General features: G+C 40.9%; 1 protein-coding gene and 1 long non-coding RNA gene across 3 annotated transcripts in view; one reads left to right on the forward strand and one right to left on the reverse strand.

Moving 5' to 3' along the window:
- Positions 1-12678, reverse strand: part of MAMDC2 (MAM domain containing 2) — a 56561-nt gene extending 43883 nt beyond the window's left edge. The window contains exons 1-2 of one of the 2 annotated variants that reach the window (XM_038124841.1): positions 12307-12601; positions 12078-12191 (exon numbers count right to left, since the gene is read on the reverse strand). In XM_038124841.1, the coding sequence (XP_037980769.1) occupies positions 12078-12191; positions 12307-12337 (145 nt within the window). In that variant the 5' untranslated portion in view covers positions 12338-12601. Of the gene's footprint in view, positions 1-12077; positions 12192-12306 lie in introns of both variants that reach the window. The other variant, XM_038124842.1, reaches the window with a different exon arrangement.
- LOC119695758 lies at positions 80-18953 on the forward strand. Its single transcript, XR_005255378.1, has 3 exons — positions 80-12033; positions 12709-12944; positions 14813-18953. It is a non-coding gene; the product is annotated as an uncharacterized LOC119695758 (long non-coding RNA).
- The last annotated feature ends 3515 nt before the right edge of the window (positions 18954-22468 follow it).

The raw sequence follows: 22468 nt of genomic DNA on the forward strand, positions 1-22468 counted from the left end.
AACGTCTTTCTAGATGCATAACTAACAGAAAACACTAAATGGTCTTTCTCTCAAAAAAAAAAAAAAAAAAGGAAAAAATTTCAAAAAAAAAAAAAAACAGCACAAAATCTAAGCAACCACAAAAAGAGAACTTTTTTAACTAACAGAAAAATATCTAGCTGACCCAGCACAGGAAAAGATTCTCATCTCTATGTTAGTAAGGGATGATTGATCATGTAACCCTCTTTTTGGCTTCAACACTCATCAGCTGTGAATTTATATTCACTTTATACTCACTCCAAATTTATATAAAAACAAACACTGATTACAGCTCTAAGGTTTTTACCTACATGTGCTAGTCCAAACTACACATACCACTCATCTTATTTCCATATAAGACAACTTCACTGTGCAACGTTCTCTCTTCTTTTTCAAACAAACCACAGTTACTGCCCTAATAACTCCAGTTTGACACTCGGTTTAAAATAACAACTAGAAGTGGCTATATTTAGAGGACAATCTGGTATTGGTATAAAGCCTCTCATGTTTCCACTCAAGCACACAAGAATATCCTTGGCCAGGAAAAAAATCCCTCTATGAAAGGTCCTGTAAGAATTCAAATGTAAAGCAATGACTGTATAGGGACTAGAAAAGCTTAATTCATTTGAATTCCTCCTGCTTGTTGTGAACTTCAACTAAGCTTCTACAAAGCACAGCTTAGATTAGCACTAACTAGCTATATGGATGCATATTCAAAATGTTAAAGGTCACTCTACTTGAAATGCTATAAAACCGCATCATATGAATATGCTTATGAATATGAAGCATTCCTACAGCTACATGTAAGTTCTAGAGGCTGTCTATGAAGATGTTAATACCTGACAGTGAGCACTGTGAAGCTCAATATTAAGCTGCAGATGCAAACATTGAGCAAACCTGTATAATGACATAGACTAGAAAACGCACTTTATTCTGTACAGTGTCTGATTTTATAGGTGCTTGTCCCCACATTACCATGTCGCTAAGGCCTACCTCTAAGGGAAGAAAAGATCTAGTATATCCAGTTTTCTTTAAAAAATTATTGCTGCTGTATTTGTTACCTTTTAAAATCCAGGCACCAGGATAGCTGCATTTGCAGTTTGTGTTTGGGTATCTCTCTGTACTCTGGCACTCAATGCAGACTTTACTTTGCTTAAGACTTCAGGACTTGACACAATCAAAAAGTAGTTTACACTATGGAAAACCATATCCAAATTTGTTCTCAGCTAGGGGAGTACACCAATCTGTAGCTCAAAGCCAGAGCAGTACTAGAAGTTCCTCATTTTCTTGTATTTTCTGTATTGAGTAAATTTTCTGAACTGAACAGTTAAGGATGACACCAAACTGTCAGGCTCTATAACGGAAAATTAATTACTATGGAGGAGAGGCAAAATATAACAACAGTGGCATTACTCCAGTTGTCACTGTCATACTATTGTAATCATACAGGACAAAACTGACTATCACCTGACACTTGGGTACATAAATATGATTCTCCTGGGATAAAAAAAAAATACCTCGGGAAGATTGTGAAGCATGAAGAAATGTGTCACCAGGTACCCGGTCTACTGGTTCCAGCTCTTTCCTACAGCATGCAAATGACTGTGATTGTTTGCCACAAGTGTTTTCATGTCTAAGGCAGAGAATATACCTTGCTGTACACCATCCATCTGGCACTTAGGGGAAGGAGAGAAGAAGGGATTTGCTAGGAGCAGACAACTGCAATAAATACTGACAATGAACTGCAGGTCAGCTTGAGGATACATGGCTTGGGAGAATTAAGGACTCTATTTCCCAAACAGATGCAAGGGAGAGAGCACAGACACCTACATCTGTTTCATCACCTTTCTGAACATAGTGATGAGCTGAGAGCAGCTCAGAGTCAATATCCATTCATTCATCTGCTTCCTTGCTGGCTCCAGGAAACAATGATGCCAATTACCATCAACTCTCTCATATGGCCTAAAATGAACTCAATTCACTTTGGCCAAACAGCTGCAAAACTGTGGTCTCAGTCAAGGAGGTTCATGTGCAGAATGATCTGCCAAGAGTGATTAGATGGAGCACAACTATTTTGCTAAAACTTCCTCAGGATAACAACCATGTCTAAAACAGAACATGCCAAAGGCAAGCTTTCAAAAGGAAATTACTAAAGAAGTAGGAAATTATAAAGAACAGATGTCACAAAATGCATCAGAGTACTCTACACTTTAACCTATCTGCTTCCCATGAAATTCTGCAGCCATAAGCATTAGAAACATTAGCTATATGACAATCAAGCTCCAAAGATATCAGTAAGTAGCAAGGTCTCCATATTCTGCTTACAACTAAGAGATCATTCATCTAACGGGATCTACAACAAACTCATTTTTTCTTCTGCATGAGGGTGCAGAGATTTCATATATACATACATATAAATGGATCAGGCATCTACACATAGCATGTGACTATTCTGTTTAATTCTTAACTTTACAAGGAACCAGAAATTCTTATGTTCTTTTCCTGTGCATGAAGATATCTTTGAAAGGCCACTGCAGTAGGGCTTTTTTAACTTTCAGTCAAAAATATGAAGATGCCACAGAATCACAGAATAGTTAAGGTTGGAAGACATCTCCAGAAATCATCTGTTCTGACCCTCCTGCTCAAGCCGGGCCATCTACAGCCAGTTACTGAGGACCATGTCCAGATAACTTTTTAGTATCAGCTGGAATAGAGATTCCACAGCCTGATAGCCACCCTCACAGTGAAAGGGTGCTTCATACTGTTCAGAGGGAACATTCTGTGTTGCAGTGTATGCCCATTGCCTCTGGTCCTGTCACTGGCTACCATCAGAAAGAGCCTGGCTCCATCCCCTTTGCACCCTCCCTTCAGGTCCTTTAGATTTATTTCTAATATAAACTTCCTCCTCAAGCCTTCTTTTCTCCAGACTGAACAGTCCCAGCTCTTGCCAAACTTTTCTCACACGAGAGATTCTCCAGTCTCTTAATCATCTTCATAATCTTTCACTGGGCACTCTCCACTATGTCTGTGTCTCTCTTGTACTGGGAAGGCCAGAACTGGATAGAACTCCAGAAAGGGCTTCAGCAGTGCTGAACAGAGGGGAAGGGTCACTCTTGAGCTGCTGGCAACAGTGCTAATGCAGCCCAGGACACCATGAGCTGCCCTCGCCACAAGGACACATTGCTGGCTCATGTCCAACCTCGTATCCACCAAAGCCTCCAGGGCCTTTTCTACTGAGCTGTTTCTAACTAGGACACAATATAAAAAATATGGAATGTTTTCCCAAAAGACCCTCCAGTGCTCACAGATCTTGCAGTATCCATAAAGATTTTAAGTCAGAAGCAACTTTGCCTTACAGGTACCTATAACTCTGTGAGCCTGGTTGGATTCTTATAGTCAGGCACCAACCTTATCACCTAGCACTGGAATAAACAGACGTTAAAGTGGTGTTTGCTGCATTCCACAGTCCTCTAACCCAGAGAAAGCACTCATCCCACCTGCTGACTCCAGCCTTATTCAAGGGCCTTCTCAAGTCATATTCATGGTAATTTCTAAAAAGCAAGAAACCATGTTCCAGGCTGGAATAAACCTGTTTAGCGAATGTGAAAGAGGACAGTGAAGTGAGTCACATTTTTATTGCCAGATGTACAAATGAATTAGTAAGTTCATTGGACAATTAAGGTTCCCCATCTCATGTATCCACTGAGAGGATTTCTACTGCAAGGAGAAAGTGCTTTCTGGAACACTTAAAAATTTTACCAAAGAGAAGTGATTACAGAGTAAATCTAAATTTTATTTAGTGTCTTAGAACATGATCTTAAATGTCATTAGAAAACAGCTTATTAACAGCTTAACAGTAAATCTGCTTATTCACAGGTATGATCAGGTATCATTGTCTGGCTTCCTTACCCTCCAGACGTAATATTTTGCCACAAATGCATTAGCATTTCCCTAGACTTCACTGTCACACAGAAGCCTGCTCCAATCTTTTTGAACCATGAGGGATAGACAAGGCAACAGACTCACAGTATTGATCAATTGTTAGTGATGTAACACCCAAAAAATAAGATAACCTGAAAAAATGGATAATTACTTCCTTCAATAGTTTTGTATCTCACTATGGTTTAGTATACAACAGCTGTAAACTGCCCTTCCATTACTGTAGCTCTTTATGCATTTTTAATACCAAATACAGTTTGTGGGCCAGGAAATTTGAAGAAACTTGGCACGTCTCAAGAGTGCCTCTTAAAACATTTTAACAGTGTGCTAATTGAAAACTCTGAAGACTCTGTTTCCTAAAACACGTTGGCTAATGTTTCAAATGGAAATCTAATTACCATGATTCATGGTTATTTTCATACTAGACTTACAAGGTTTTCAGAACAGAAAGAAGTGCTAGTAACATGTAGCTCATACTTTATCAGAGAATATATCTATTTAAAACAGCATTAAAAGTACACCAACACAATTACTCACACTTGTAGAGTAGTCTCAAATGCTGACCTTGAGCCACATTTGGGAAAGGAAAATATGTTGGAGGAAAGGAACAGCCATATAGTATAGAACAAACACACTGTTAATCAAAGACCACTATACTGTTACGTAAAATTGTAAGAATCTTTGGCTTGATTATGATGTGAAGAAGGACTACAATAATCCCCCGTTAATCTCTGGCTGTCTAGAGACACAGTGAAGGATGGGGCAAAAGAGGCTTACTCTTTTCAATGGGAGCAATAAAATTCTTCAAATGATATAAAGCATTCTAAGCAATCAAAGCATTATATAAAATTACAAGGCCTTTTATCTGGCCTTCTGTAGCACAACAACAAAAAAGTATTATTAGACAGTAAAAACTCAAACATTAAAGGAAAATCTCTCCAATTTTTAAAGTATATTTTCATGAGATGTAACCACAGAAGATTTGGCCCTATTTGGTAAGTTTAATCAGTCAAGTAATTACAGCTTTGTTTGTACTGCCCTTGCACACAGTGGCTGGGGATGAAATGCCTCAGAAAGTAACGTCATAGGAGAGCTCCAAAAAAATCGAACAAAACCAACTAGTTGTAACTGATTTGGACTTTTTCAATAACTTTCCAAATATTTCTACTCAATAGCATCCTATATAATAAGAATATCAGGGCATTTTCAGACTGATTCTATCAAAGTTTTGAACAGTCTGGACCATGTGCAAGACGAACAAGTCTTCTTCACTAGCAGAAATGCTTCTGGAGTGTCTGTGATCATCCTTTCTGCACAAGTGCAAGCTTACTTTTCCTCACTACATCTTGACTCACACTGGATCTTGACCAAAATTTATAGTGAAAATTTCTTCCCTCCAAAAAATGAACTGGCAAATGATTTGCTTTCCTCTTCATTTTTCAAAATGATTATGCATGTAATGTAACAGGTGGAACAACCACAAAGTACTGCGTAACAGCACTTTTACTGATTAAAAAACTCATGCCATGCATCTTGAAATTACTGAAAGAAATTTCACTTTAGTTCATTTGCATCCTCCATTTTTTTTCAAAAAACTGAAGATATTTCTAGAAGTTTTCAGTGATTTGCATGTCTGTACTTCAATTTTAGCAAACTTCAACAACATCTGCAAGGGGGTTACAAGCGTTTTGTTTTTTTTTTTTGACTAAGGTGATTTCACCTCCATCACAACTCCCAAATTCTCTTTTGACCTTCTTAAGTTTTTTCTTTTTCTTTTCTTTTTAAATTCAACTGACAAATTATCTATTTTCAGTATTTTCATGCAAAACAAAGTCCAGCCTATTGTCAGAAGTGCAAGGTATATTCAGTAAACATTAATTTTCTAAGAGTCATGCTCTCTCTCTTGTGGCCAGGTCCCATGGCTCAGTGTAAAACGCACTGCAGCAGTTGTTGACTCTGTAAGCGCTGAATCAGTGACAGCTGTATGTGAAAATACACTTATGAGAATGTTACTATTCTGTGGAGAAGAGGAATGCTTTGAAACTCATCTCTCATGTAGTGACTCACTGACAACAATTCAGGCTTTGTTTGTTCCTCTGTAGCAAATGGAAAGGCCAGACTTATCACAAGTGTCATCATGCACTGGCAACCGCTGCTGAAGCTCTTGATGGACATAAAGTGCCCTCGGCCTTTTTTTTTGCACAAGACCTACTTCTGAAGATGGGGAAAAAATACACTAATAACTGTGATGTGGGCATAGCTCAATAAAAATGCTTTTACCCAGAAGCCTAGGATGGAAGTTATGCCTGGGCAAGCAAAATGTAAGATTCTGGGATCTGGGATCAGCAAGACAAGGGACAGGCTGGAGCAAGATGGAATGCTCCTCACACATGGTACTACTATTAAACTGCCAGTGGCAGCCTGAACAGGAAAAGAGCAGGAAGAAATGAGTTGCTTACACAAGAGTGATGGCTGAGTTGAGTGTACAGGAGAAATGGCACCAGAAGGAAAACATGAAGAACATGAGAGTCTAAGCGTAAAAGAAGTGTGTAAGTCAGCCTTTCTTTCCCCACTCCTCAGTAAGGACAGCTGTCTCTCCAAACTCAATTACTTTGGCCAGGAACACCAACATTTTAATTATCAGGTCAAGGCAAAACAGACCACATGCCAATCTAAGGGCTTCTACCCTCCATCAAACAGCACTCAGTGCAGAGATGCCCTGGCTACAGGTTTGGAAACCCCAAACCATTAAGCTCCTGTGGCAGGCTGAATTCATCAACTGAGAACTTGGCAGCAAACAAGCTCCGGGGTATGCCAGCCTGGTTCTGCTGCAGCTAGGTACAAGCTGGTGCAAGTCTCCTTGACTCCCAAGTACACAGTGATCTCACAACAAACACGTGAGACCACTTGTCCCCTCACAATAATCGTACAAAGCCAGCAATGTTACAACTTTTTTTTACATTTTCAAATTATTTACTTCCCAATGTACAGAAAAGTACTGTAGACAGATGGAAAGAAAACTAAAAGTTCAAATGTGCTAATTTATTTGCCAATAGGTTTGTAATGAAGCATGACAGAGCACATACCAGACATGAACTGTGTTTGCTGTGCCACAAAATCTAGGATTGCCAGTTATCACCTGCTTCATTACCCTGCATATTACAACCATGTGATGTGACATTCAAGATCAGAGAGCTCAGATCAAAAGAGGTCAATTTTAAGTCATATGGCACAGCTGTAAATACAAGCTATTTAAATGGTATGCAGGCAATGTTTAGATTTGAGATTCCTTATGCTGCTGCTCTCATGCCTGACTTGTCTGATGGCCTGCAATAGCTGTCCTGTCTCTTGAAATTATTTTCCATATATTTTTAAATGCAGCTACGTGATAAATATGTTCCAAAAGACAAGCTTCAGTTTCCTGAAACTATTGTTATTGATGTTGCTTGCTCACCAGCTTTCCATAAATTGTTACCTGATGGATGCCTGTTTGGAGTGTATCACAGGAGCAGCATCTTGGAATAATGAGGCAAAACTAGGCATACACTTTAAGAATAAGAAAAAATGGCCATATTTGTAGGTAATGTAATCTATTACATCACTCTTCTGAGTGAAATCTCTCTCTTTTCCTTCAAAATACTGCAGAAAGAGGAAACATTATTAAACCCCTGAAATGTGGGCTATTAAAATATATTCTTGGCGACACGAGATATGAAGAAATACACACTTCCAGAATTTTTGAAGGAAAGCAACACTCAAAAAATAGGTATTTGAAGCTGTCAATTATCCTATTGACAGGTGCATTCAGCTGTATCAATTACCAGTGATAGCTTTAGTGTTCCAGTGCCACAGAATTCATTAGGCACATTAAACAATGATCACTTGCTTTCTGGAGCATTTACATTGCTAATATAAAATCGCTCTTCCCTATAGGTTGCTGTCATAATAGACAAGTTTCTTATCTAGTGCTAAATCCAGGCAAGCAGATGCAGCATAGCAAACTCCATTAGGGCAGAGTTAAACCGAAAGCCAAAATGCACATTATTTTTAGCACTATTAAACTGGACTCTGTTAGAGTGAAGGGCAATGGAAAACAAAACACACCAACAGTTCACACAAAGTGCTGTACGGATAGTCTAAGCAAAAATGTAAACATTGCCCAGAGTCCCAGAAAAGACATACCATAGTCATTGTGTTTAATGAAATTTATCTCTAACAATGTTCGTGAGCAGGATGTTCTTACCATCAGGTTATGGCCAGCTCTGTGCTGGACATGGCTAAGCATAAGGTTTGGCAAAAAATGCCCAAACCTAACACTTCAGAATGCCTACAACTGAACCAAGGCTGCGTTTCCTATTGCTGTTTTAAGTGGGTCTGCATGTTTTTATTACTCTACTGAGGATTACTGCCTATTACACACAGCATCTTCCTTTGTTACAAAGACCATTTTGGATTTGCAGAGCATGTCTGTCATTTAAGATAATTGCGTAATTTGGTTAAAGAAAATCTCAATATTATTTGATGAATCTTACCCTATGCAGCTTGACAGCATGTATTAGAATTAACTGGTATTTTCCTTTGCAAACACATATGTTGACGACAAAGAAGTAAATACTTATGGATATCAGCCACTATGCATCTGCAAAGCTCTATGCCCCAAAATAACTGGACATGCTCCATACACCTGTAGGTGTTAGTAGAACCAGCATGGTGTTCAAACTTCTCAACTATCTCTAGCTACTACAGTAGTGATGAATACAGATGTGATTCCTAAATTTCCTATCCATTGGTTGAGTCACAGAGTTTAATCTTTGTCTTATATTTTGAACTCAAAGTAAAATTATCTGTTCAAGGCATCATGAATGTAACATTTCTACGGGCATGCCTACACCACTGAAATGAACATGGACCATTGTCTCCTCTGTTTATGCATAGGAGAAACTCACATAAAGCTTTCAGATCTTATCACTGGTAACATACAAATTGATCTGTTGCTCATTTCAAAAGCAAGATTATACTGTGATGATCTCTTCCTGAGCAACAACATTACTATATTTCTCGTGTAGTTAGTATCCTACAAACACATGAAGCAGAAGGTGTTGCACGGAATTTCCCATGCTACACTGAAAACAGAACCGGCTCCTTATGGAACAGGATGCCTCAAGCCTGATACAGTACTTAACCAGCCTGGGCTATGACCTCAGATGTGTGTGCTTCCCAGCCCACCCCAAGGCTCACTAGAAATTTATATCCACAGCTTTTTCTTTATGTTACATTTTTTCTTGCATGGTGTTTGTCTGCTAAAATCATTATCGTTCTAAAATGCAAACACCAAGCTAGCCAGTCACTGAAAAAGCTGACAGTTAAAAAAAGCGCATTGATATGCTTGAAGGTCTTATTCCTGAATTCAGAGTCAGGTAAGAGAGCTTGAGGGTTATGGAGGGTTTCACTGAAGCAGAGGTTTTATGGGAGCACAGGTCGACTGGACAGATGCCTGAATTGTTTCTTGTATAGCTGTTCCTACAAACAGCCACTTCACTAGGGCCAGATTTGCCAGTCTTGAGTAAAGCACTTAGCAGTGAAACAGCTACCCTTTGTAGCACTGAGTATTTTCTTTTGATTTGCACTTGATAAAAATAGGCCCTTAAATGCCAGTTACAGGTATCAAAACTTTAGCTATAAATTTTTTTTTCAATTATGAAAATTCTGAAATAAAACAAAAAAAATTATTGTATGCTGGAACTACCAGAATACTAAAGAGAAACCAGAAACATTTAAAACAGCAGCTGAATTTTAGAAATATATTCATTTAAGTGACACTATGTAGCTGCAAACAAAAGCAAAATTTATACTTCCTTTCCGTGTTCCTGCCCCATCAGAAGATACTGGCTTCCTTGGCAACTGGACAAAATACTTTCAAGTATGGAGTGGAAATTTCTGGGCACGGTTTTAGTTATATTTACATCACCTTGACAGTTTGGCACAAGACTACACTATTGAGAGATTTACAAGATGCAAGAACTTGCACTGTCAGTCAGATAATCCCTGCTAAAGACCCACTGAACGAAATTCTACACCACAAATAACATTATAAAATAATAAAACAACTTTGAAGCAATGCAAGGAGAAGCGGAACAATTCAAAGCTAAGCTGTGTCTCCCGTTCCTAACTTCCTCTGCTGTGCCAGTAAATCACCACATGCACATACACTGACCAGCAAATACCAGGACACAGTGCTGCCAAAAGGGGCATGGTTTTATAAGATAAAAGAATGAAAGAGCGTCTAAAGAAGATTAGTTTTGCACACCTGCTGAGTAGATTAGAATGAATTATATTCAGGTAGATTTAGTTGTGATTCTATGAACGTATTTCTGAGGAGACAAGTAGAATACCTTGTGTGCCAAATGTTTGCACAGCATGTCTTGCTATGATCAAATTACAGACTGCAGAAAATTGTTTATAATGGAAATCCTGACAGAACCATGTCTGTTACGAGAGCTGGTACACCACATATCCTCCCAGAGTATAGTTATGTATCTCTGAAAACGAGATGTGCAATAACAGAAGCTGTGCAGCTGCTGGTCTGTTTGTTTGTAAAGATCAAACTACGGTAACAAAAATTGCGTTCTGTGCACCAAAAAAAGCAGGCTGCTGCTGATCCAAATCCCTGGTCAAAGGTCCTTATGTCTTGAAACACTTAGTGTGGATGTGCACAACATGATACACACCCACTTCTGTAGGTTTTGCTCCCAGCAACTCCCAGCCCCTTGGAGCTGAATCAATACCACTACCATGTGGCTGCCTGTAAATCATAAGGAAGAAGTGCTGCTTTGCAGACAGATAGACTAAGAGGGCATGGTATTAGGAGGCATAGCTGGGACAGCAAAGATGGTTACTTAATTTCCGATAATAAAGGAAATTTCAAAAATACAGGAAAATCTATGTATATTTAAATAAATTAATTAATTAAGAAAGATATATCAAATAAGAGAAAAAGCACATATTTCAATTATTACATCCTTGCAGGCTTTTCTGAGTTAGGGTTTTTTGAACATTCTCAAAGCCTACTGACTAATCTAAAAAGTAACAATGAAGGTGACTTATTTTGCATAGGTGAGAACTGGGCATGAATCGGGGGAAAAAATAGGGTTTTTTAACTGAGAGACAAGTGGAATACAAAACTGGACCTGCCAGTTTTGAATGGAGGACTGATTAATGGTTTCTGAGGGGCTGTCTATCTCTTTGTACTGTACTCACCTCTTCATTATTTTTGGCACATGTTTTTGGGCTTAAAAACTTTAAAAACACATAGTCCCTTTTTCTGTGTGCGCACAGCTTTCACTTAATGAATGACAATTTGGTGAACACATAATCAAAATTAAATTATTACCCAGTTACAACTATGCTGTGTATATTTTTGTTCAGTCTTTTGTTCATGCAGATTCTGTCAAAAATTGGAGCCCACACTGAAAACTTACCAAGTAGTTAGAGTTGCATGGAAACTGTGCAGTGACTGACTATTCTTTTCAACAGCATTAAGTCTTGTAAAGCCTAATACAACTTACTGAAAGACTTCACTTTTTCTGTTGAACTGGACATACTATAAATCAGAGAAAAGTCTTAACTGAACATGTTGCAAAGATATTCTTGCCAAAGATTGTCTCTTGCCCTGGAAATGCATCCACTTTTGGAATAGAACCCAAAATACATTTAGAAAGAAAATAATGCATAAGGAATGCATAAGGAAAATAATACATAAGGAATGGGACCGATGTGACTGGCTTTTTTAGAAAGAGGTCGTGATAAAAGACACCTTTTCCCAACAAAACGTGAAAGACAAAGAAAGAAAGGAGATTTTTGAGGCATCCTGCAGAAACCTGCGGAGATACCTGCGCCAGGAGAGTGCAGAGGTTTCCCCGCAGGGCTTGCCTGGTATCAGGAAGGAACACACTCAGCGGGAGGAACTCGACGGCGGCTGCTCCCCGCGGAAAACCGAGCGGCGCGGCGCCGCCGCCAGCAGCGGCACCCCGAGATGCCGCCGCCCCGCCGAGGGCTGCGGCAGCGCCGGGCGGAAAGGTGAGCGCGGGGGGAGCTGCGCCCGGGAGCGGCAGCGCTCTCACCTTCCCCGTGCAGCGTCCAGGGCAGATGCGCGTAGTCCCACTGGTAGCCGCAGGCGCTGTCCTCGAAGGTGCACGACCCGGGCGATAGCAAGGCCGCCCCGGCGAGCCGAAGAGCTGCAAGGACAAAACGAGCCCCGGTCACGGCGCACCCGGCCCGGGACCGCCGCCGCCCCCGGAGCAGCGCCAGGCGCGTCCCGGGCGGGCGGGAGGCGTCCCCGCCGCCGCTTACCGTGAGCGGCGAGCAGGCAGAGCCGCAGCATCTTCCGCGCCGGGGGCCGGGCTGGGGGCAGAGCGGGGCGCCGAGCGCGGCCGGCCCGGGGCGCGGTGTGCGGCGGGGCTGAGCGCGGCCGCTCGGCACCCCCGCGGGGCGCGGGCAGGGCAGCGCGGCCGGGCAGGCAGGGGAGGGACGGGGAGGGACCGTGGACACCGCGGGTGGGCGGCCCGTCCCACTCCTGTCGCCGAGCGGGGTCGGCCCCCGACGGTAGCCCAAGGCCGGAGTGGCTGAGGCTTGAGTACCCTCCAGAGTGGGGGTTGCCGCCTCCTCTCCGGGCAACCTGCTGAAGAGTATCACCCACCGCGCAGCGAAATGTGCTTTCTTGCGTTGAAGTGGTTTTTTTTTTCCGCGTTTCAGCTTGTAGGCTGTGCATCGCTCCCGTCGTTGCTTACCATTACTGGGTACCACTCGAAGAGCTCGGCTCTGGCTGACGTACTCCCTGTCAGGTGTTTGTGCGCTGTAACAGTAAGATGCCCACTCAAACACATCTGCAGAGGACGAAGGGGCTCCTACCGAAGAGCTTCCGTGTTACCACAGCTTGCCAGTCTGTCCTTCCCTTCTACTAAACCTGACCTTCAGAGGACCATGGCAGGGTAGGTACCCTGGCACTTTTAGCTAAGAATGGTCCAGCAGCTGCTGAGATGCTCCGAGTGCTGTAGTTCATCGGCTTACGGAACAACTCAGGACTGGACCACGAGAGACATCCAGTCCAAACTCTGCCCAAAGCAGAGCCAGCTTTGAGCTTAGACCAGGTTGCTCAGTTGGGCTTTGATAACCTCCAAGTCCGACTGGACAAGCTGGTCCCTGGCTCTAGTCCTGGGCTGTTTTTGTGAGGAAAGTGTTTCTTCCTTGTGAATGCTCTGAATTTCCACTGTTTCAGCTGTGCTATTCCCTCTCACTTTCCAACCATGCACCACTCTGATGAGTCCGGATGCTGCATTTCCTCTGTCCCTCTCCTGTCCAGGACTGCTGTTGGATGTTACCAAAGTTATCTCTCTTCCAGCTGAACTCTCTCCTTGCAGGACAGGTTCTCCAGGCCAACTGCCTCAGTGGCCTTCTCTCACCTCACATCTAAAAGACATTAAGATCACTTAATCTGTTGCATTGCAAATACAGAAATTCTGAATTATTTGTCTAGTCAGGGCTGCAAACATAGCATACTTTTCAGATTTGACTGGTGGCGCACAGTAGTATTTAAAATACAGACTTCCATTTTATTACCATGCTTTAATATCAAAGTGCTCAATGAATAGGACCACCAGAGACCCCTTTTGTTACTCTCCAGGACCATAAAAGGACTTCCAGCAGGAGGTGGATGTGTGTAAATTTTTTTTAGGGAAGTGATGTTTATGTATTAGATAAGACACACCTTTTAATGAATATGTATGATTATGATGGATAAACTTCCTGTTGTAAAGTTTCACCTCACACACTGGGTGAGGAGAGTTTGATCCTCTGTGTGTCCTGTGCAGATAAATAATGCTTGCTTTTTAATCCTTCAAATTGAGTTAGAAAGTTTATTCTGGCCAATTTCAGTATCTCCATGAACTAATTTCAGTAAGGCAATTGATTAGCTACATTTCTCCAGCAGCTTTGACACATGCCTATTTTTATACAGAATTGAGTATAGTGCATTGTCTAGAATACATCACTTCTGAACAGCTGATGGCACAAATAGCCAATGGATGCTGATGACTCACCAATATAAGCACTCACTAAGAACAGCTGTAGTGGCCAATGCCCTCAGTTTTTTCCTTGCTGATTTCCAAGATGTTCCACCTCTTAGCAGAGATGGCTTAGCTTCACATGTCAGCCACCAAAGTTTACAGCACCATGTGTAAACTGGTTTTCAAAACTCCAGCTTGCTGCATCCTCTCAGGAGCCAAGGAAGTAGCAGGTGTGTGTGAATGAGATGACATTGAAATTCCTGAAACTGATGTAAAACCTCAGTGGCCCACTACGCTCTTTTCCAAGAACTGTATTGAAGACATTCTTCTTAATGATGAATTTGTAAAAGCATTTTGCCCCTTATTGACTCATGTTTCCTCACCCCATCCTTTCCTGCTGTTGATTTAATTAGGTTGTCCTCTTCATATCAGGGAGTATAACATAATCAAGGCCATGCTAACCAGGCAATCTCACAAGGGAAAACAAATGTCAGAAGCATCATTAATTGTTATATAGGAATATTTGAGAGGTACAAAAGGCTTCTACAGATGGTGGAGTTTAATTCCATAAGCACTTACCCAGTTTGTTCCTGACCAGGCAGGAAATGGATAAGCCACATTTGTCCTTACTGCCTTTTGAGACAGGGAATGCAGAGATCAAGCATGAGGCAGAAGGCCAGTTACACCTCCTGTCAATTCCTATTGAGTGAGCTTGCTAAGTGAGCTTGCTTTGAATGCAAAGTTAATCCACAGGCTACCATTTGACTTTTATTAATTTGACTCCATTTTTGCAGATTAACTGCAACGTCAGAGAAGGAGACGAGCAGCGACTAAAGTCTGAGCTTTTCCAAATTCTCTGCACAGCTACAGATACTGTCCTCTCCAGTGTTTGCTTTGAAATTCTGGAAAATACACTTAATAAAAAACCCTCTCTGCATGCCCAGGCACATCCAAATTTTCCACTTGTTCTCAGACATTGGACACCAGTGCTGTTCTCAGTTGGAAAAGGATATCAGGACTGGAAAAGGAAATGAGGTCTTGTAGTACCTTTTAGTGTTCAAACTTCAGTCTTCTCATATACATGTGTTAATATTATTTTATGCTTTATATGCTTTAATGGAACTATAATCATACATGACACTTTACAAGTCTACTCAGGCAGAAGTCCTGGCATCTTTTTCTTTTTATATTTATCTTCAATAAGAAAAATACAAATAATTTCAGCTGAGCTCATCTAATTTAACTTTGCTTTGGTATATCCATATTTCTTAAGTCCTCTGCCCATTGTGTCCTGTGATTCACAATTTCAGATGATTCTGAACTTGCCTATGAGCCAGTCTCTGCAGCTGCTATCTTCTCCATTCTCTGGAAGTATGTCATGCTGTAGGAATACTGCCATTGGAAAGGTAGAAGGTACTAGCGGCCAGTGGCTGTGCTGGACGTTTCTGCTCCCATATGGTTTACCATTTGAGGGTGGGCTAAGAGAAGAAATGTACCCATGGGATGAGCAGGAAAAACTCCTGGCAGTATAACTTCATTTTTCTGGTTGCTATCTGGTTGTATTCTTAGCAGGAAACTGCAACTGCAGCTGAAGCATGGGAAAAGCTCTTCTACTGCTGTCTCTGGCATGAGCCACGTGTTTACCAGCAAAGCAGTTACACCTGTGTGCTTTGGGATGGCTCAGAGAGAAAATTCATTCACATTCTGTTGAAGTGATTCTGAATAACACTTTGGAATGCCTTGCTCTGCACAGCCCGACATGGTTTACTCCTGACAAAATGCACATGTTTGTCATGTTGTTTCAACTTATTGTGTCTCAATTCTGTGTATTTACTCTTCTGTGCACTGAAGTTGCATCTACCAGTTGATGTTCTGAAAACTACACATGGAGATCCATGGAGCTCTGCACTGCTTCTAGTTTGCTGAGAGTGGGTGACTGATCTTCAGGAGCACATGACTTTGTGAATGGAAATTGCAGTCAGGCCACTGCTGGGTCACCTGCTGAGGCTCAGTGAAGGGAATCCTGCTGCGACTGACCTTGGCAGGATTGGCTGCTGCTGAGGGTTGTGATACACAGTCACGACAACAGACAGGAGGGGTTGATCTGTTTTAGATGCCAAGTCAGCATTTGCTGTATGTAAGTATATATATGAGATACATGTGTATCTGTGAGTAGTGCCGTACTTATAGATAAGAATTTAGTTAGTGGCTGAACCAAGCAATCCTTAAAAATATTCAATCATTCTGTAATATGCAGGGTTCTCTTAGTAGGGAAAAGACCAGGAGGCCAGTCTCAGGAAAGTTTAAGCTGGGCATGAAGGCACTGCTCAGTAAAGCTGACTCTTTGCAAGGGGCGACAAAGAGACTAAAGGAACCCTCTCTTACATTGAAAGTACTCTCTTACATTAAAAGAATCAGGCTACTTTTTATAATTATGGTATTATTTTACTAAGATTATTATTTTCAGACTTTGTTTAATTGTTTAATTCCCTGTAAAGGAAAGCCAGCTGCTTGAATGAGGTGGGTTCTTGCCATACATCACCATGGTTTAATGGAGAAGAGTAAAAGGAACAGTCAAGAATAATACCTGCATATGAAATTTCTATGATCTGTCACTTTGTGAAATCTCTGCTGGCACCAGCAAACTCTGCAACTTCCTCTTTTACAACTGCTCTCACATCTGAGTTCTATGATTATTTTTTTTTAAACCAGACAGTTAGCAGATTATTGGAAATGGCTGATTCATCATCCCTAGTGGAATTTAAAATACATGTAGATGCAGCACTTAGGGACATGGTTTAGTCAAGGACCTGGCAGTGTTATGTTAGTGGTTGGATGATCTTAAAAGTGTTTTCCAACCCCAACCATTCTATTATTCTGTGATTCTGTGACTGAACTGTACAGTATCTAAACATTGACTACAAGGCTGAGAATGGGCCTGCTGGCCTGGCAATGGTCCCTGAAGGCCACTGGATATTGCTTTTAGCTGCAAATTCTGTCCTTTTCTGTCAATGGAGGGTGCTCAAGTCACTGATTTTGCAGTTGGTATAAGTGATCAGGAATGTCACAAGAATACCCAAGCTTGATCAATCCTAGGGAATGCAGTTCTACAAGAGTCCCTTCTGCAGCTTCACACTGCAGGCTGGTCAGCCTTGTGGAGAAAAGGAAGCCAATAGGAAAGAGCTGGAGTAGCACCATCCTTGGCAAAGCAGGAGAGCCAAAGTGAGATGAGCAATCTCATAGCCATGAGAACTACAGATGAAAAAGTGGTAGTAAAAAGTAGCTTTTCCACATGCACCCATGTAAGGGAGTTTCTTGGAATAAGTTCAAGCTACAGTACCTTGCTTCACTAGCAAGAGACAGGAACCACTGCAAGAGAAGACCTTTGCAAGGCAAAGCTGAGTGCTAGAATTCCCCAGATAACTCTGCTAGAGATGAGCAGTAAGGAAACAAACTCAGGAAGAAGAAGGGAGAAATATTACCATATTTTGGGTTTTGGGGATCAATATTCAAGGAGATTTTGGTTCCTGGACAAACCCACAGAACTTCTCAAGATTCAGTCATTTTAGTGAATATTTCAGATACTCAGGTGAGAACAAAAACAAATGCTTCAATTAAAGCTGTCCTGTGAGTGTCCTGTTACTGAGGGTTAGTTATATCCGGATGAAAAAACAGCCTTTGCTGTTCAACATGAAAAGATGAGTTTAAATAAGTACAGACACCTGGTGTGACTCTTGGGGTCCCCTGTGCAGGGTCAGGAACTGGACTCCATGGTCCTTGTGGGTCACTTCTAACTCACCATATTATGTGATTCTGTGAAATATAGAATAAGGACTACTTGCAAAAATATAGCCTAAATATTAATTCCCACACAACTATATTTTTAATTTTAAAAGGGATTCACAGTACTCTGAAACAAGATGTACTAGAGCAGGCAGTTATACAATGATTACCAGTGTAACTCTAGCTTGTAAATTGCAAAGTTTTCCCATGAAGACAAAATTCCGAGAAAATCCAGATGGTCATAGGATAGAGTAGAAGGACAGCATATATTTTGAACTGAAGAGGTTTATCATTTACTTTGCATGAAGCTAGAGCTAGGATTTGGTTTAGGGCCAGGGAAATCAAACACCTCAGAGCTGAAGTGTCAGCAACGCCTTGCTCAGCCCAAGGACCTGGGATGGCAGCTGGGCTTAGGAAAAGCTGTAATTCAGTGCACATCTGGAATCTTAAACAGGTCTTATTCCCTACAAAGGTACCTAGTTTAAAGTCACAGTCTGGGTTATTTATCTGAGGACCACATTGGAGCAGTGTCCAATTGGCCAAAGTAAACTGTTCTTTCTAATATATACTACCTGTATTCTGCTGCAAATTTTAGCTTTGAAAATAGAGAAGTATTTTTTTTTGCTCAAAAAGCATTAATGTGCCATTATCCTCTTTGGACATTGTAGAATGAATCAGGTAAGAGAAGAAATTTTAAACAAAAATTTGTAATCCAGAAATAACAAAACACCATGGACAGTAATTTGTACCAGATGCTACAGTATACATGTGAAAGTAAATACAATTAGGCCTATAACATCAAATATGAGTAAATTAACATCACTGATTGTTTTAAAATAGGTAACTCTTTCTTATTGTCATGAACAAAAGCCATTGACAACTGCAGAAAACCTTTTCTACTGAAGGTGTCCCTTTTGTTTATTGGTTCTGTGCCTTTAACAATACACTTTTAAGATTTCTTTGAGATATCAGCTGCAGAAGAAGCAGGAGAATGCCCAGCTGTTCAAAAGCTATTTCATGATACAGAGGACTGTGCAATGAAAAAAATTAGCGTTGCCATGGCAAAATATTATTTGTGTATAAATAAATGCCCTGCAGACAGTTCCTTCCTCAGATGACATTACTTTTGCAGAACTTTGTAGAAAACAGAGGACAAAGCCAAATATGACGATATGTGCAGAGATGGAAAACGGGGGGGGGGGGGGGGGAGGGAAAGGAAGTGAGACAAGAAAAGGAAGATTTATTCAGTGCTGTTGAAAATCATTAGTGCCTATGTTTTAGAATTCAGTGAAGTGGACCTGCATGTGCCTTATCTCACTATAAAGTAGTTTTCCAGGGGCTTCTTGAGACTGAAATAGGGTAATGAACCCCCCCTGTCAGAGGCAAAATTTCTGCCCAAATAATTATCAAAATCCTGCAAAGAGGGGCTGCCCTCTTTAAGAGAGATCTCCTGTTGCAGGATTAGTTCAGCTGTGTCAGGAACTTTTCCGTCTCCTGAGTCAGCAAAGAACTAGCAGACGCCATCTCAGCATTGTATCCTTGGGGTTTGAAGTCCTACAGCTGCAAGTTACTGCACTAACCTGGCTGCTGGGCTGGAATTTTGTGTGGCTTGAAGTCATGCAGTACTCCACCTCTTAGCTGGGTATTCCTCCTGCCTGTCTCAGACCTTTCTCTTTGCCAGCACTGAAACCATCTCTTCTGTTAAAACATGCTGAATAGAGCAAGGATATGTACATATGTACATAAATGAAAGACATGCTCACAGCAATAGCAGTCCCAGTTGCAACAGCAAATAGGAAGTGTATGAGATTTAAAAAAAAAACCCAAAAACAACAAACAAACCCAGAAAACAACCAACCAACCACTACAAAAACAAAAGAGCTGGCATACATATGGCATTTTTACCTGAAGGAACTATGGCTGCAGTTTTACAAATTCATAACAAAGTGAAGAATATTCTTTATTTTACAGCAACTACAAAGGAAATCAGGACACTCACTGAATGCTAGAGATTGCTGAGTATCACAAGAAGTATAGCTTCACTTTTACAATCCTCCAAAGAGGCAGCTCCAGCTGCTCATCATTTTTCTATTTGATATATAACATAAATATATGGGCCACAAGATAAATATATATTTAAAGCTGTACAGGCAGGTATTGCCACAGGGTACCCCAGCCCACTCATGTTAAATGCCAGCATTTCAACAGATTACATGCAACAAAGAAGAATCTCTGTAATGTATTGCTTACTTTGATTACAGGTCATAACTTGTTAGCTACCTGATGAAAAACCTGAATGGCAGCTCCACAGTGTTCCTGCATTGCCAATTGATCTGACTTTAACTCTGTTTCATGGGCAAAACTGGCCATTTTTTCCCTGCTACACCAATTTGTTATCTGTAAATGTTGTGGCATTCAAGCAGTTGTTGAAGATCTTTAGTGCAGCATTTATTTCAATGGTAGGAGAAAGGAAATTGCTGGAACAAGAAAGGAGGGAGATGAACAGAGTGGTTGTTTATTGTTTGGAATCATCCATTTCATTCCTCAGCGAGAGGGCAGCATGCTAATAAGCTCAGGTGTTTATCTATTTAGTGTTGTTTAAACAGTTAATACCTGGTTGGCAATTCATATCCCAGTTTTATAATTCAGTCTACTTCTTCCTAGTTTGCCCTGTGATTGATGTGAGAAGAGTGTGGCTTCTCAAACTGAAATGTTATGTAGCCCAAGTTAAGGGAGTATAGGACCCAAATAATGAACATAAAGAATGCAAACCTGGGAGGTACAGAAAAATCCCTGTATATTCTCTTCTTTAGAAGCCAATTTTCATGAAAGAGAGAGCATCACTTTGTTATTCCTGGTTTGCTTTCCAACCAAAAAGCCTTGCCAATTTGACAATCTGCAAGGACAAAAATGTCTTCCACAGGTTAAAATATTTATTCCTTAAGAATTATTAGGGACTGTTGGACCTTATGAGTGCTTCCAGATTGGCAGAAGGAATGACTGACTCACACTGATCATCTCTAAAGAAAAAAATTAAATCTAGAAACTTTAGAAGTTCTTCTTCCTGTTTTTAAAGCTAACAAACAGATGAGGCTATTTCTTCTAAAGTTTTTTACTTAGACAAAAAAAGAAAACCAAAATTACACCCCTTCTTGTGGCTGTGCTTTTGCCCTGTCAGCTGATCTGATCAATGTCTCCAGCAATCTGTGTGTCCACCCTGGTTACCTCATACCAGATGAGCCAGTAGTGATCTTTGCACCAAAAGCTGCACATCATGGTAAACAAGCAAATTTCATTTGTCAACAAAGCTACAATTTCGTGGCCTTCTTGCAACCATGTAGAGACAAAAGCAGTGAGTGAGGATTACAGTATATGGCAAGGTCCAAGGGGGAAAATGACTAATAATTAATGACACTGGAAATGATGTTTCCACAACAATGTGCTGTCATGGACTGGATCCTATGACTGACTTACACAATACATGTATATGTTTTTGAGTTGTGTTCTCTTCTGGTTAGGAACACTCCATTTTTAGTTCTATCATCATGACAAGATGGGTTCAATAACTAGCAAGCTGCCAGACACCCTATTTCCATCAGTTTCTAGATTTCAGTTGTTGCTTGTTCTGAGACATGCAGGAGTGCCTAAACTGTTTGTTTGGGTTTTTTTCCCCACGGTGAATTCTCAGAGAGGTTTATGGTTATTATGTTTATTCTCAGAGGTGAATAAACAGCGGGGTTTATGATTATATTGTGCCAATATCTATAGCCACCTAGGGAACAAAGCAGAATAAGGGATGAGGTGCTCAGTTACAGGTGGGCCGACAAGAATTGGTCTGAGCAGAGCTCCAGGGCAGGACTCCCACACAGATCTTACATCTGTCACCGTGACATAGCAACAACTTCATCAGCTTCCTCAGGCTGACTGGGCCGCTGCTCATCACTGTTCTACCTCCCCCAACCACCAGGCTTCTCCCTCCTTAGTCCAGACCTAGCCTTATGAGAAGGGAGAGCTAGGCATTGTCCACACATAATCTTCTGATTAACTTTGTATTGATTTCCTTTATACTTGGCTGATGGTCTGGAAGTCATCACCCCAGCTGACAGCTTGTGAGTAATAGTATTAATTGATGGTGCCCATTAGTCCCAGTTATATGACAGCAGACTGTGACACTTAGCTCATCTTCTGCACAGCAGTGAAACCATGGGTTGAAAGGGCCACAGAAGTGTATGGGAGAATAAATAGGAGCATGTTCTGCTGCTATTTGTATGGCATTGTGCATAACAGACTAAAGAAATCTGATGGTCCTGTATTTTTAAATAAAGAACACTTTCAAATTGGTTTGTCAGCTGGGATTCCTCCCTTTAATTTCTCTATGAATAAGCTTTTTTTAAAATTTATCATGAAATGTGCTTTGGAATCTATTTTTATCACAGATCTACATCACAGAATCTCAGAGGTTGGCAGGTATCTCTGGAAGTCACTTAGTCAAACGTCCTGCTCAAGCAGTATCAGCTACAGCAAGTTTACCAGGACTGTTGTTCAACAGGGTTTGTAATATCGCTAAGAATGGAGACTCCACCACCTGCCTAAGACACTGGATGCACTGTTTAATTGTCCAAACACTAAAAATTTTTTTCTTCTCTTCAAGTAAAATTTCCTGTATT

The sequence above is a fragment of the Motacilla alba genome, chromosome Z (genome assembly GCF_015832195.1).
Source record: "Motacilla alba alba isolate MOTALB_02 chromosome Z, Motacilla_alba_V1.0_pri, whole genome shotgun sequence".
NCBI lineage: Eukaryota > Metazoa > Chordata > Aves > Passeriformes > Motacillidae > Motacilla > Motacilla alba.